Genomic DNA, 15,109 nt, shown 5'->3' on the forward strand with positions numbered 1-15,109 from the left:
CAGGTCACACACACACACACACACAACTCATTTCCAGGCAATCATTCTCTGAAGATGCCAGCCACAGATGCTGGTGAAACGTCAGGAAGAAACTCTTCTAGAACATGGCCACATAGATCGAAAAACCCACAAAAAACTATGGATGCCGGCCTTGAAAGCCTTCGACTTCACTTTTCTTCTTGTTTCTTGCACAGTGACATTTAGGCCAGATCAATGATAGGATACAGTTTTATATCATATAGTTTTTCCCTTTCCAAAGATCATTTTAGGCACAATTTAAACATTCTACATTCCTTTTTCCCCCCTCTGTGTTATTGGTTGCCACTGGCAGAGAAAGAGAATGGCATATGTGTCACAGTATGCCTAAGTAGTGAGCACCTAGTGACTTTCACATCCATGATGCAGTGAATTCGCTCCATTCTGAAATGCAAACTTTAAAGGAGCTATCCAGGGTGCTGAAGCCTAATTCCAAAACAGGTCCAGCATTTTGGGTCACTGCTTTAAATTTCACACTAAAACCCCAAAGGGATTCACTACCCCATTGACACAAAAGCCTCCAGCTGTCACAGGTCTCCGAAAGGAGAAAGAACTTCACACACGTCTGTTCCAGCAACAGAGCCATGCTGAGAATAGATGCTACTCCACCTGATTGTAGCAGAGTGGGAAACAGGAACACAATTCTATCAGCTGGGCTAAGAAAACAGATTCATTTGGCTCTTCCTGTACATCAGCTGTTTTTATTCAGATTGGCCTTTGTAAGAGATATGCAGCTTTAAGAAGTGTGGTCATTTTCCTATTCCTTTCCCCTGTCCTTTTCATTTAGAATCAGGTTTTTCACATTGTAATCCTGAAGACAAATGCAGTGTTGATTTTAATCTGTGTTTAGCACTTCATAAAATTGGGTTATGTTAATCATGATGATTTCCTACACAAATTATACTTGTATATTGGTGAGGGGATTCTCATGCCCTTTGACATAGTGTTTGCTCAACTCAGTTGCATTTACATGTGAATTCTAAATATTTCTTCATTACTTTTGGATGTCACATTCCTCCTGTTGCATTCTTCATATTAACAATTTGTTTTTGTTTTTAAAATCTTGTACAGAATAAAGACACCCCATATCCACAAGGATCCAGGTCTATCTGGTGTGCCCTCTGCCATGCCTTTGGGAGACCTTTGGTTCTTAGCAGCACTTTCCGTATCCTGGCAGATTTGCTTGGATTTGCTGGCCCACTGTGTGTCTCTGGCATTGTTCACCATGTTGGAAAAGGAAACAACACATTCCGCCCCCAGGTACTATTTTTGTAATTTTTTTAAAATCCATGTTAGTCTTCTTCCATCATAGGCTTCTCAGTGAGTCAAAAGCTACCAAATGTCTGCCACTGGAGCCTCCAAAGATCACATAGATTGCCAAAATGCCCCCTCCAAATCAAACTAAGGTTATTTATATACTGAATAGTGCAGGAGGAGGCTGTGACCTATTTAATAAGTGAATTACCATTCCTTGAGGCTTCCAGGAGAGGGTAATTCATCCCTTATTTTCCAGGAAAAGGGTGGCCCAGGGGAGTCTACGGCAGTGATGGCCAGGGGCCACAAGTATAGTCTTTTGAGAAAGGACACATTTTACCCATGCCTGTTCTAGGCTGTGAGTGTGGAAATTCTGGCATTGTTTTTGTTGTGTATTTTCAAATAGTTTTCAATTTATGGTGACCCTAAGGCAAACCTATCATGGGATTTTTCTGTCAAGATTTGTTTAGAGGAGGTTTGCTATTGCCCTTTCCTGAGGCTAAGAGAGTGTGACTTAACCAAAACCACTCAGTAGATTTCATGGCCAAGCTGGGAATTGGACCCTGGTCTCCAGAGACATAGTCCACAACTGAAACCACTATGCCATGCTGGCTCTGTCTTACACTGTCTAATTTCCAGCTGCATTCTGGATGTTGTAGCCTATTCTTGTTCTCTGTGGAGGGAACTCTGATCATTGCTTCTTCTTCCATGTAATATGAGGGGGGGGGGGGAGAGATTGAGAGAGAGAGAGAGAATTATCTAGACAGAAAAGGCAACATCACTGCTATACATTGGGTCAGGAGAATTCATAGCAAGCAGTGGGATGGTGGAGCCTGAGAAAACAGAAGAAAGGAAGAACAAAAGAAAATGGATGGCACTGAAAGGAGGGAAGGAGTCCTCTGAAAGCAATCAGTCCTAATGTGTTAATGAGAATAGGAAATAGCATGAAACAAATGGAGAGAAAATGGAGACAAACATCAAGGTAGGACAGAAAGGAGAGAGAGAGAAAGGTTTTTGGAATTCAAGAAAGAGAGGATGAGAAAACTGAGATAGAGATGGGAGATGACCATTGGCCATACAGGCCTACAATGTTGCTAACCACATTTTGGCTTTGCCTTTGCCTCCTTTTGGCTTGAGATCCTCCCCACCAGCATACAGTCTGCAAAAGACTGCTCCAAAGCAGATGCAGCACTCCACAGAAATACCTTCCCCATCTTTTCTCTAGACCATGAAAGGAATCGCAGCTTGATGAAGCCTATGCTTTTGTGGCCCAATGTGTTAATGTTGAGCATCTAGCTAACTATTTGTTTGAACAGAAATAGAGAACAGAATAAAGTATTTTCCTGGGTTATTTTATGAATGCTATACTGAAGAGGATGAAACTATAGCATGCTCAAACAAGTGTAATGATTTTCTTTTATTTTCTTTTTTATCATAGCTGTAAAGAATGATGGATTGTATTGTGGCAAAGAAATTCTATCTCTAGGGCTAAGGAGGGCAGCTACTGTGTGATCCTTTAGTGTCCTGCATTTTCAAAGAAATAGCCATATTAGTCTCCTGCAGCACAAAAAAAGCGGAAGGAAGGAGAAGAGAGCAAAGGAATGTAGCAGTACCTTTAAGACTAACTGGTGTTTATTTTTGCATGAGTTTTCATGGGTGTAAACCCCCTTCTTCTTCAGATGCCCTAAATTTTCAAAGGGCTACATAAAATGAACAGGTCTTTCAGACCTTTACAGTGGTCAGTTAGTGTTGATGTGTGAAAGTAGAACATTGCAATTTTCCTGGACTAACAGTACAGGATTTAAAGGTTGTGGTTATTGAACAAGGAAATTATAAAGGCAGACTAGAAGGAGAAACAGCTGAATTGAGTTATATTCCAGTTCAGCAGCAGCACTATGAACAAAAACAATGGCCTCATGCTCACTACAGATATTAATAAAAAGTCTTCCTTGCCATAACAAAAGGAATCTTCTCAGAGAAGGATTTGAACCCAGGGAAACTGACTTTTGGTAAACAGATTTATTGCTTTTACACATGAACACTAACTGACCAAGGTTGGTAAAGATCTGAAAGACCTGTATCACATTATGCAGTCCTTTGAAAATTTAGGGCAAGAGTCATGATTTTCACCCTTCCTGATCCTATTACATTCCACTCCACTCCCACAACTGTGTAAATATGCTTTATTTCTGAGCATTTATTATCATTCAGTACTGCATCTGAAGAAGGGAGTTTATGTCCATGAATACTCATGCAGAAATAAAAACCAGTTAATCTTAAAGGTGCTGCTACATTCCTTCCCCCCTCCCTCCCTTCTTTTTGTTAGTAGCCTGGAGTAATCCACCTTATTAAAGTAAAAACTTGCCTCTTATAAGCCCATTCTTTTCATCCTTGTTTACATTCTGTCTGCTTGGTGTGCAAATTGAATTTTCTGTCTCTGTGGGCGTGAGGGGAAGGTCTCTGGGAAAGCCAGAGCTGGATAAAAGAGACAAAACAGACTCCATCAGCAGTATTTAGCCTTGTCAGCAATTTGGGATGCCCAGAAAGAAGGGATGCTGGTCATGGCAGATACTCATTTATCTGTTTCCAAATCCATCACTTTCAGGGGTATATCTATTAAGTCTGCCCAAAACGGTATTATCATTTCATATAAGTATTCCTTTGGTGTTTCTTTGAGCCCTCTTATCTTCACACATTTTTTCCTAGTTTTAGATTCTTTCATCAAGTTGTCTTTACTTTCTTGTTTTTGAGTCATTTCTATTTCTCTTGTTCTTTTCTCTAAATCATCTGTTTTGTTTTGTAAAGTATCAATTTTTCTGTGAGCTTCTTTTAAATCTTCTGTCGAGGTTTTAATGGTAGATTTTACTTCATCCATCTCTTTTATAAAATCATTTTTTATTTCTTGTCTAGAATTTTTTAATTCTTGTCTGAAGTTTTTTTTTCTTTTTTTTCTATTGCTCCCAAAATTTTTGAGTTGGAATCTGTTGTTTTCATCTCTTTTGAAGGTCTTCTTGCTTGGGAGAGGCTTCTGGATTGTAGCTTTTGTGCTGTGTTTCTTGTAATTATTGACATTTTACTATTTTGTCTACAAATAGGTAGTTTCTTATCATATTTAAGATGAATTACATATGGTTCATTAAGCAGATAATCAGTTACATAGGTAACCAGTTAATCAATTTCTTTTACCACCAATTATTTAGTTGTTCTTTGTACTACCAATGAGGCAAACTTAAAAAACTATGACCTGATACAGATGGCCAAAAGCACCATCGTGGGGCCGATTTTAGAACTCCATATGCACCCAGCCCTTCCAGTGGAACCTGCCCACTTAATTTTTCTCTCTCTTTCTATATATATTGTAAATTATCTTATTACAATCCTACTATTTTAGCTCATTTTTTCCTCAGAATTCAGTGTCATTTATAGTTGCAATATATTATTTTAAATTTTATTAGTTCTCTTTTCTAGTTGTCTGTTTATTAACTTTTTCAATATCAAGATCAATTGTTTATTTTCCAATGATCAACTCTCGCTGTCTCCTCCCCAGTCCTCGTTTCCCATGCATTCTAAGGTAGAAGCCAGGCACTCCCAGTTGTTCCACTTGTGCACTAATACAAATGATGTTAAATGTGAATTTAAAAAACTGCAATATCCTAAGTCTGGCTTGCAACATCAAAAATTCTGAACAGGATCACCAGCCATAATTTTTACATTGAAGGCATATTTCAGAGTTTGGAGCAAGTCTTTTGACACTTGTGCACAAAACAGCACTGTTGTTTCTCTCTATCTCATGTGACCAATTTCATGAAAGGATTTAATTCAGTTCCTTCAGGCCACATTGTTGGGGCTTAGGGATACCTTGGCAATCCGTACTCCCTGCAAACATTTTCTTTTTTTATTATTATTATTATTGAATTTGCCTGGGGAAGCCTCTTTTTAAACAAGGGTTGACTTCCATAGTCCAGGTTACTTCCTGTTAGGAAAAAGTCTTTCCTGGGCATAAAATGCCCAGGCAGGGGCAAAAATGGAGGCATAGTCCATACGCCCCCATAAGGTATTTAGGGATACTTCAGGACAAAAAAATTGGAGCCTGGGAGGATATGGGGCCACAGAACAAGCCTGGAAACAGCATGTTTTCTGCACTTTCCCCACCCTAACTGTAGAATAAATTAAGGATGCCACTGTAATGATACAAGCTATCATGACTTTGAGGATGACGAGAGTTGACTTTAAAACAAAACATTTTTCTCATATCCAGTTTTTCCTTCACAGGATAACATTTCGTACTTTCACATGTCATGCAAGAAAATAAGCTGTGATTGCTATACTTTGCAAAATAGTAGCTTTAGAAAGTATTGCTTATTTTTTATGCTTATCGTTTATACTAAAAGCAAAGGAGGAACCCCAGCTTTGTGACAGTACCATTGTTTTGTAATCTGAATATACCTTGGATCCAAAATAAGAAGCAATAAAATAAAATAAAATAAAATAAAATAAAATAAAATAAAATAAAATAAAATAAAAAAGTTGATGATACGATAAGAATAGAAGAAGAAATTTTGATATGTATTTAAATGTGACAAAATCATCTTAAACAGGATTCCAGTGCAAACAATGTTACAAATTGTAAAGGTAACAATATCTGTAACTCATTATATGAGAGCCATTATATCATTTAATATGGATGCATTTAACATCGAAATAATTAGACAATGTAAGAGACAAAGCAAAATGTGTTAGATTTGAATTGCACTCAGTGGAATTCTGCCCATATAATGCTGCACTGGAAGAAGGGGGGGCAGGTTCAGCTGATTTCTCCTTGTCCCTGCAACTCCCTATTTCCCATAAACTCAAATCAAAATCTGCTCCAGAGATTTGGGGGACCCTCCAGTACTGATTGAACTGGTGGTGACACTACAATCTAAAGGGAAAGGTAGGAAGTGGCAAAAATAATTTCCTCTTGGTCTCCAGTGGTAATTTCCACTTAATCCAATTTAGTGCCAGAATTAGCTTTTCTAAGTTCTTCTGTGGTAGCTATGTCTCCCTGTTACACAAAGAATTAATTAGTATTCTGTATTTGGCAGCAATTGTGCAGAACTGAAAGGAAGTTATCTGAAGAATGCTCAGTTGTGGGAATATATACAAACAGTATCATTCATGCACTCAAATTCTGTTATGCTTAGCCTTGGACTTTCTTGACTTCTTGTTCACATTAGAGCAAATTGTGGTATCCTGAGCAGAAGCTTGTTCTTGAAACCCTCCCTCAATGATTGGGGAGACATTGGTTGGCTGCCTGTTTGACAGAGGTGGAACTCAAATCAAAAAGGAAATTCCAGGCCCAGTATCAGCTTTCCATGTGGCACATTGTACCCTCACAATCCACTTCATCTAAATTAGGGATGGGCAACTTCTGCCCTCCAGATGTTGTTGGACTGAAGTTCCCATGATCCTTAGCTACTAGCTATGCTAGAAAGGACTGGAGAGAATTGCAGTCCAACAATAACTGGAGGGTCACAAGTTGCCCTCCCTAGTCTAAACTTTCATTATGAGAAAGATTTGAATTATTCACATTATAATAAATATCAGTTGAAGAATAGATTTTGATATAAATATTCAATGTCATTTTTCTACATCATCCATTTCCTTCATATTGACAATTCCATGCCACATTCCCCCATATATTGAATTTGCATTTATATGATCTGATATTTGACCTAGGAGAGGCATATAACTGACTAAAATAAATAATAAAAGAACATGTCAAGTTCAAGAATTTAAACTCTCTTGGCAGCAAGCAATAGATAGCAAAAATACAAATAAGGTACTTGATTGGAAACAAATACATTTGTGTATTTTATTTATTTATTTAGAATCCTGCTTTTCTCTTGGTACAGAACTCAAGGTGGTATATATAGACACGACAAGAGCATTTCAAGTTTTAACTCACATGGAAAAGTGATGTGATTTATATACCTTAGTATATACTATATTTTGTTGTTGTGTGCCTTCAAGTAATTTCTGATTTATCACAAGCCTAAGGCAAGCCCATCATGGGGTTTTCTGGGGTTGAGAGTGTGTGAGTAGCCTAAGGTTTCCATGACCAAGCAGGAATCAAACCCTGATCTCCAGAGTCCTAGTCCAGTGCCCAAACCACTACACATACTGTCTCTCATACAATATATTACACACATATGTACATATTTTAATTGAAAAGTGCATCAACTTGTTTTTATTCTAATTAATTTAAAGGTAATAGCTATTTGCTTTCTTCACTTTTTATTTTACCTATCTGCAATCTTTCTCTCAAGGCTGTGACTCAAGGTGACCTCCAGTAAGATACAAACTGTGTGTGTGTGTGTGTGTACACACATCACAGTATAGTGGTTTGTGTGTTAGACTAGAACTCCAGGAAACCAGAGTTTGAATTCTTTAAAAGCCACCTTCTGTACAACTTAGAAAGTTACTTTTAAAAAGTAATGTTCCCCCTTATCTTGCTACTCTTGTAAAAACAGCTTGCTACTCTTGTAATAGCTTTCATTACTCATTCCAGTATTGGGGGGAAAGTGACTGTCTTTATTACTTGTTATGGTGCATTACTGTTAGCATTTTTAAGGTGGGAGAAAAAGGAAGTGTCATAGAATTTGAAAAAATCTATTAAAGGGAGTGGCATAAGTTTGAAAAATCCTATTAAAATGTGTCCTCTGTGGACACATCATCCAAATGGCACAGTTTCCATAGTTCTGAAGGGAGAATTGTTTTCCTCTTGTCATTGTGGTGCATGTAGATGAGTGCACAGAGACAGAGTAAGCTGAGCCATTAGACAGACTGAGGGAGTCCAATCCAGCACTCCTTCCCTTTCCTCTTTGGTACTGGCTTAAGCCCAGTCAAAAAGCAGGGCTGTGATAAAGGAGTCTCTCATGCATCACATTTCTATTAATGATCCCATGCACAGCTTGTAGATGTACCCAAACGTGCAAAGAAAAAAGACCACCATTAAGCCTCATGGGAAGCCCCCCCCCCCCCATCCCCATACACTTACTGGATTGTGTTCTTAGCATATACACCAAAAAAATATTTTTTTTAAGTAAATGAAACAAATCATCCTGGAGGATTTGCTCTTCTTGAGTGTATGTGTCTCAAGGTTATTCTTGATACAGAATTGAAATACAACACTAATGCTACACCACATGCAGCCTCCTTAGCCTCTCTCAAGGGCAGCTGCTTTAGCATTGACAATTAAACATCAGATGCTAAGTTCCTTTCTCTTGTTACTTTCAAATCCTCCTTCCCATTCAGGAACAAAGAATTGATCATATTTTAGCCCACATGATCTTTGAAGATCAAATATTCAGAGCTTACTCATTTTTTAATTATAGTGTCCGGAATGATTCTGAAAATATCTAAACATGCTTGCCTCCAGATTTTGTTTGTAAATTTCAATCTGTTGTTTCATAAATAATATTTTACCTGATATATGAGTGGGGATATATTTTGGATTTTATTCTCTGGAGTCATCTAGAAGTAGATGTTTCAAGATTTGGAAATATCAAGAAAACAGCACAGGTCTGATTAGATTGTTACCTTCTCAGGGCACACACACTGTGTACTCAAATGGCAAACCAGTTGGGACAGTCTTTTGCTAGAACCTCATGAACTGCATTCTTGCCTGCATTCTGTGCCATAAACTGAAAGTCTTGGAAACTGTGTGTGTGTGTCCCTATGTGGCAAACACCAAGGTGCAGTTTTGTAGCCTCTGAAAATCCTTAACTGACACGGTCTTCTTGCTAGTCATTTAATCATTCCTTGGTGCATCCCCAGTGCACGGTTACAGCATTTGAAGCACCTTTTAACTGCCAAGACTACATCTTAGGAGATCCTAGAAGTTGTAGTTTGGTGGGGAATTTACATATCTTTGTTAGACAGCTGTAGCTGTGCAGTTGAAAGGAGTGGACTAGACAGTTCTAAATGCCTTACCAAACTACAAATCCCAGGAATCTATAGGATAAAGTCATGACATTTATTGTGGTATCAAAGACAGTTTCCTGTTTCAATTGTGGTCTTCCTGACCTTTGGCATAATACTTGCCTTGTTAAAAATAATCTCTGGTCCTAAATTTGGCTTACTGCTCGACCTGCCTCAAAGTTCATTTTGGTTATTAGCTTTATCTCTCCACTTTGATCCCCTGGTGCAACTCCTAGGTTCTGTTTTGTAGTTGTACTCAAGTCTGTCACTCAACCCTGATGATTCTAGAAATCTCAGGAAGATGAAATAAACATACTAACTTAAATCTGGTGTAGTTACCTAGCTGGTCTGTGAAACAGTGGCTTAGTTTAGCATCCCCTCCCATTATTTTATGATACAAGAAGCCTTTTCATAAACAATAAATGAAGTGGACAACTTGTGTTAGAACTATGTGATAGGTGATGGGTAAGATAAATGAATGTTCTTCCACAAATAAACTAGATGTCAGGAAACAACTCCCCATTCAGACTTCTTTCTGATATCTGTCTTTTTACCTGCCTATATTTATTTATGTATTTATTTATTTAGCATAGTTACTGAAAATATGATAATTCAATCTTGGGCGTTCACAGAATGCTCAGTCCTGTGAAAATTCAACTTCAGAATGAAATTGCGCAGTTTAGTGGTTTACTACCTCATCTGTTTTGGGGGTGGAGGGGGAACTGACTTCAATAAGGAAAACAATGCTAGTGAATTTGATTTTAGAAGCAAACAAATGATATTATTTCTATTTTGGGGATCTGGAACTTGGGCCCAAATCACACTATAGAAATAATCCAGTTTGAGACCACTTTAACTGCCCCAGCTCAATGCTAGGGAATTCTGGGAGCTGTAGTTATGTGAGACATTCAGCCTTCCCTGTCAGAGTTCTGGTGCCACCACAAACTACAATTTCCAGGGCCTTGGATTCAATGTAGTTTACAACAAGGATTATATTTGCCTCCATTCCAATTCATTGAGTATTTATGTCACACCAATAAAATTACTCTTTGACTTGCTCCTTGACTATATTCTGTCACAATGAAGTTTACAACATCAAATTGTCTTTGTAAGAATTGTTCAAAAGCAAAAATTTGAATGACTCTTTTATTGTTATTCCACAGACTAAAATACTTGGTGTTTTCTTCATTTCATCTCAAGAATTTCTGGCCAATGCTTATGTTCTGGCAGTCCTCCTTTTCTTTGTTCTTCTGCTCCAGAGAACATTTCTCCAGGCTTCATACTATGTTGCAATTGAAACAGGAATTAACCTTAGAGGAGCAATACAGGTACTTCAGATACTTGAGAATTTTTAGCTAAAAAGCTGTGCAGTCTTATCTGTTTTGAGATTTAAAAAAAAAGATGCTTTTAACAAAACCAAAAACAAGCTAGTGTTAAAGATTTTTTAAAAACCAAATAATATTGTAAATATGTGGACAGTGTACATGGGCATTTGTGTGGGATTTACATATGTAGCAGAATCATGCTTCAGGTTTAAAAAAAATCAGTAGATGGGCAAAAAGTGATTATGGGCCAGACTGGCATTAAAAGCCACGTTGTGGGCAGCATGGGAGCATAGTGTACGCATGATGCACACCCCAATGCTGCCTGGACACTACCTTCCTGCCCACACGTGGACTGGCTTCACAGCACTCCAGCGGCATGGCATTTAGACACTGCATGTGCCCAAGTGCCACAAAGCCACAGCAGCAGCAGAAAGGGTGCCCTTTTGCCAGCTGGAAAGGGAGTGGCAGTTTTCTGCCTCCTCCTGAGCTGGCAAATAGCTGTATCGGGGCCGCAGTGTGTGGTTGCCACAGCCCTGATTTGACTCTCAGGGGTGATATCCTCTTCTGGGCCATCTGTTTCACCCCTGAGTTTCCTTAGATCATGAATTTAATTAGTCTTTGAATTAATCCTGACATAATTCAATTAATAAATATATTTCCTTATGCTTTGAAATGATAAAAATTTTCTAAAAAGGAGAGTGATGTGTATCTATTGGCATATTCCAGGGAGTGGAAAAATGAGGCCCTCTAGATATTGCTGGGCAGCACCTCTCCATGTTTTTCACTATGAGCTATGCTGATAGCCTTAGCATATTCCATGCATCCTTTACCATAAATATTTTGGCAATTTGGTATTTGTGTGCACTGACAAGGACCTTGAACTATGGTTGAGGAAATCAATTCCATGAAAATCACACATGTCATAAAAAGAATACAACAAAGATTGCCTGAATGTATGAACAGCTGTTCATTCTACTGAAATAAGGCTCTTTTCATATAAGCTATTCCTCAAAATAACTTATCACTATAATTATGGTCAGTGGCTCCACAGTTTATAGAGAGCTTTTGCATTAAATGCAGTCAATATTTGTGATCCTCTAGGTTATATCACAAGATGGACTTTAGTAAATGTATATCTCCAAATCCTAGCTCTACATGCCAGCCACGACACTGCATTCCTTTTAAGCAGAAGAGAAAGTAGTTTTGAACAGGCTTGGGGGAAAAATGAATTAAAAAAGCGTCAACCAGGGTTTGGTTTTTTTTGGTTTAAACTGGGGAATTTTTGGTATTGTTTAAATCTCTTCTTGTTGTTGTTGTTGCTTGCACTAATGTATAAGACTATACCAATATAGGACTAAATCAGAAAATTAAGTAGCAAAATGCAGCTTCAATATTATGGCCACTAAATTAACTGAATGTTAAGTTAGAGGCCATGATATTGTTAACTGAAGGATTTATTTCTAAATGGCATATCTTGCACTATAAAATAAAATGATTAAAAAGAAGCAACTGGCACTGGATACTAGTCTAATGATGGACAGCTGCCAATAAACTGTTAAAATTAAAATGTTTAAGTTAAAACAGTCATTACTGTTCCATTAAGTGGGTTGGAAAATACAGTCACCCCTCCAAGTCCATGGACTTGAAATGTGCAGACTTGGAAATCCACAGAGGGGTGACTGCTATTAACCTGAATGGGGTGCGCACCCATGGCGCGAACCCCACATGCACGCACCCCATTCAAGCCTATGGGGCTTGAATATGTGTGAGATTTTGAACACATGGGGGGGAGTCTGGAATTGACCCCCCCCCCCCAAGTTGAAAGGGGCAACTATAGTAATAAGAACCAGACCTTTAAAATATATATAAATAATCATTTTCTAAAAAACAGGAGTGTGTTTTTTAAAAGTGGTTTTGTTTAATCCAACTTGGTTTAAACCAGCCAACACTGGGTAAGATATGCCTCACTCTGAAACTGCACTAGATAATGCAAGTTTCTACAAAGTTTTTCTAAGATAATTATCTGTATTTCTAATCACTGAGTTCAGTGGAATCTTGTATATTTATTACAAAGTATTAAGCCGCTACAATACAGTACTGTACAGTTTTGAAAGTATTTATTGTGACATTATTATCACCTGTTCATTCTTTTTTCTTTAAAAATGAAATTTGAAAGAAAAACACTAATTTTGGGATGGCAGTTACCTTCCCAATTTTTTGTTAAACAAAATCTCGCATTCTCATTCTAGACAAAAATTTACAATAAAATCATGCGGCTATCAACTTCTAACATGTCCATGGGGGAAATGTCTGCGGGCCAGATCTGTAACCTAGTTGCTATAGACACAAACCAGCTGATGTGGTTCTTCTTCCTTTGCCCTAACCTTTGGGCCATGCCAGTACAGGTAAGAAAATTATCTAGATTAGATTTTTCTTTGGATCCCTTCCAACTCAGTGATTCTGTGAATCTTTAAGAGTGAACAGTATGTGTCCAAAACATTTTGCTGACCCAAAGAGACCTAATCATACTATATAGTCACCAAGGCAGAGTCTTGATGTGCTATTTAAATGCTCTTTCCTACGTTTGTCTGCACATACGCACATCACTTTATAGTGCTCCATGAAGCAGGTTATCTTATCCCAATGCATGAGGGGGGCAGTACTAAAACTAAGATTGCTGTTTCACCACTTTTAATAGGTTCATTCAAATACAAACCAAATGCTTGCAACAAAATGTATTTTCTATACTGTTCAATGGTGGAACTAAAAAAAAAAAAGAACCACAAAAACGGCTTTCCCTTTACATCCTGTTGCTTCCAGTCAGCAAATAGAACAGTTGCAGTGAACTGTATAATAAAAGACATGACAATTATATCAATCAAGACTGGGGGGGGGGGGGTGCCTTTCCTATTGTAGTGGTCACATTTTCATTAGCTTTGAAAGTCCCTGAAAGCATATGCTTGAATATGCAGGAAATAAAATTCAAAATTCTTCTGATTAGCTTAAGGCTATCAGGTTTCTCTCCTTTCTTCTTTGGCATTCATGTACAGAAAGCAGTTTCTTGCAGAATTTGCCTGTTGCAAAGTATGCATTTTAAATGTATTCATTACACATAGGAGTAATATATACTTTTAATTAAATAGCATGCTTACCTTTCAAGACCAGAAGAAAGAACCAATGGCTCAAATTATTAGCTACTCTCATAAAATATTCAAGAAAATAAACAGTCTTTTGATCACAGGAAAATGCGGTTATGTGATAATGGGTATGTTTATGATTACTAACTATAAATTTTAAAATTCCTCATTATAGTCAGCTAAATGGTCTCAGAGTTTATTTGATGGGGAGCAATATAAATGATTCAAAAAGAAAATTGTGTAGCTTGTTACATAGGCTAATTATATAGGCTTACCGCATATATTCGATTAAAAGTCAAGGGCAAGTTTTGAGGCCAAAATTATGGATTTTGACATGACTCGTGGATAGGTCGAGTGTAAAACTTGGAGGCTTAGTGTGTGTATGTGAGCAGCAAGAGGGAAGCAGCAATCAATACAAGGCTTCAGTCTTTCAGCCTTCACTCCTAAGACAGCAAAACGGGGTGGGAAAGGGACTGCTAAACAAACAGCAACCAATCAATCACCAAGGACTCTATCTGCTTGACTCTGGACAGAAAGAAACTACATGGGGAAATCTGAATGAGCTGCTATCACACTGACCCATACTGACCCATAAATAAATTGACTTAGGATTCTGAGTCAATTTTTGGCTATCAATTTTTAGACTTAGAGATATATATGGTACTCATGTTCAAAGCAGATCTTTTGATCTCTGTGAGACAAATTAATAAGAACTAACTTAAGACATACTGATTCCAGTGGGATTGTTCTCACATGACTAAGTTTGGATCAAATCCACAGTTTTTCACATAGTGATTGCTTACTTGCTATTTGTGGATAAAATGTGGACCATCCTTTGCACAATGAAGAATTGGTCCATCAGGTTATTAATGGCATTGCAAGCCTAATTGTTTGCAGTATATAAAAGGAAATGTTTATATTTAAGAAGTGCAGTAGTGAGATAAATAGGAAGGAGTAATCAGCAGACATTACTAATGAGCAGCAATCGAGAAAGGAGAGAAGTCGTGCACTTTTATTATTGGGAGACTCACATTGTCATGGAGCAGGGACAAATGTTTCCTTACTATTCTCTGCTGAGAGTATTCCATGTGGCTGTTCATATTAGTACACTCATTCCTCCCAATTTGTGGACTTGGAGTCTGCAGTCTTGCCCGTTCATGGATGGCAAGGAGGAGGGATAAAATTACACACATGCTAGGGGGCAGGTGCACACTGCCATTCAAATTAATGGGGCTTACATATGTGTGATTTTTCTGGATTCGTGGGGGGGGGGGGAGTATGGAATGGATCCCCCACGAATCAGGAGGGACAACTGTACTTGCACTGGGCATTCCTAGTCAATGTATAGTGTTGACTTAAGCCACTCTAATTGCACCAACTTGTTACCTCTCTCAT

At 38.0% G+C, this 15,109-nt stretch overlaps 1 protein-coding gene across 3 annotated transcripts in view; it reads left to right on the forward strand.

The window, feature by feature from the left end:
* The window catches only part of LOC149314415 (ATP-binding cassette sub-family C member 8-like), a 99,078-nt gene that overhangs the window by 19,587 nt on the left and 64,382 nt on the right, over window positions 1-15,109 (forward strand). For all 3 annotated transcript variants that reach the window (XM_089521058.1, XM_089521060.1, XM_089521059.1), the window contains 3 exons: window positions 1,108-1,296; window positions 10,416-10,580; window positions 12,827-12,982. In XM_089521058.1, the coding sequence (XP_089377184.1) occupies window positions 1,108-1,296; window positions 10,416-10,580; window positions 12,827-12,982 (510 nt within the window). The remainder of the gene's footprint in view (window positions 1-1,107; window positions 1,297-10,415; window positions 10,581-12,826; window positions 12,983-15,109) is intronic.

Source organism: Sceloporus occidentalis, unplaced genomic scaffold (genome assembly GCF_023333645.1).
Source record: "Sceloporus occidentalis isolate IW3139 unplaced genomic scaffold, rSceOcc1.0.p SCAF_4, whole genome shotgun sequence".
In the NCBI taxonomy this organism is placed as follows: domain Eukaryota; kingdom Metazoa; phylum Chordata; class Lepidosauria; order Squamata; family Phrynosomatidae; genus Sceloporus; species Sceloporus occidentalis.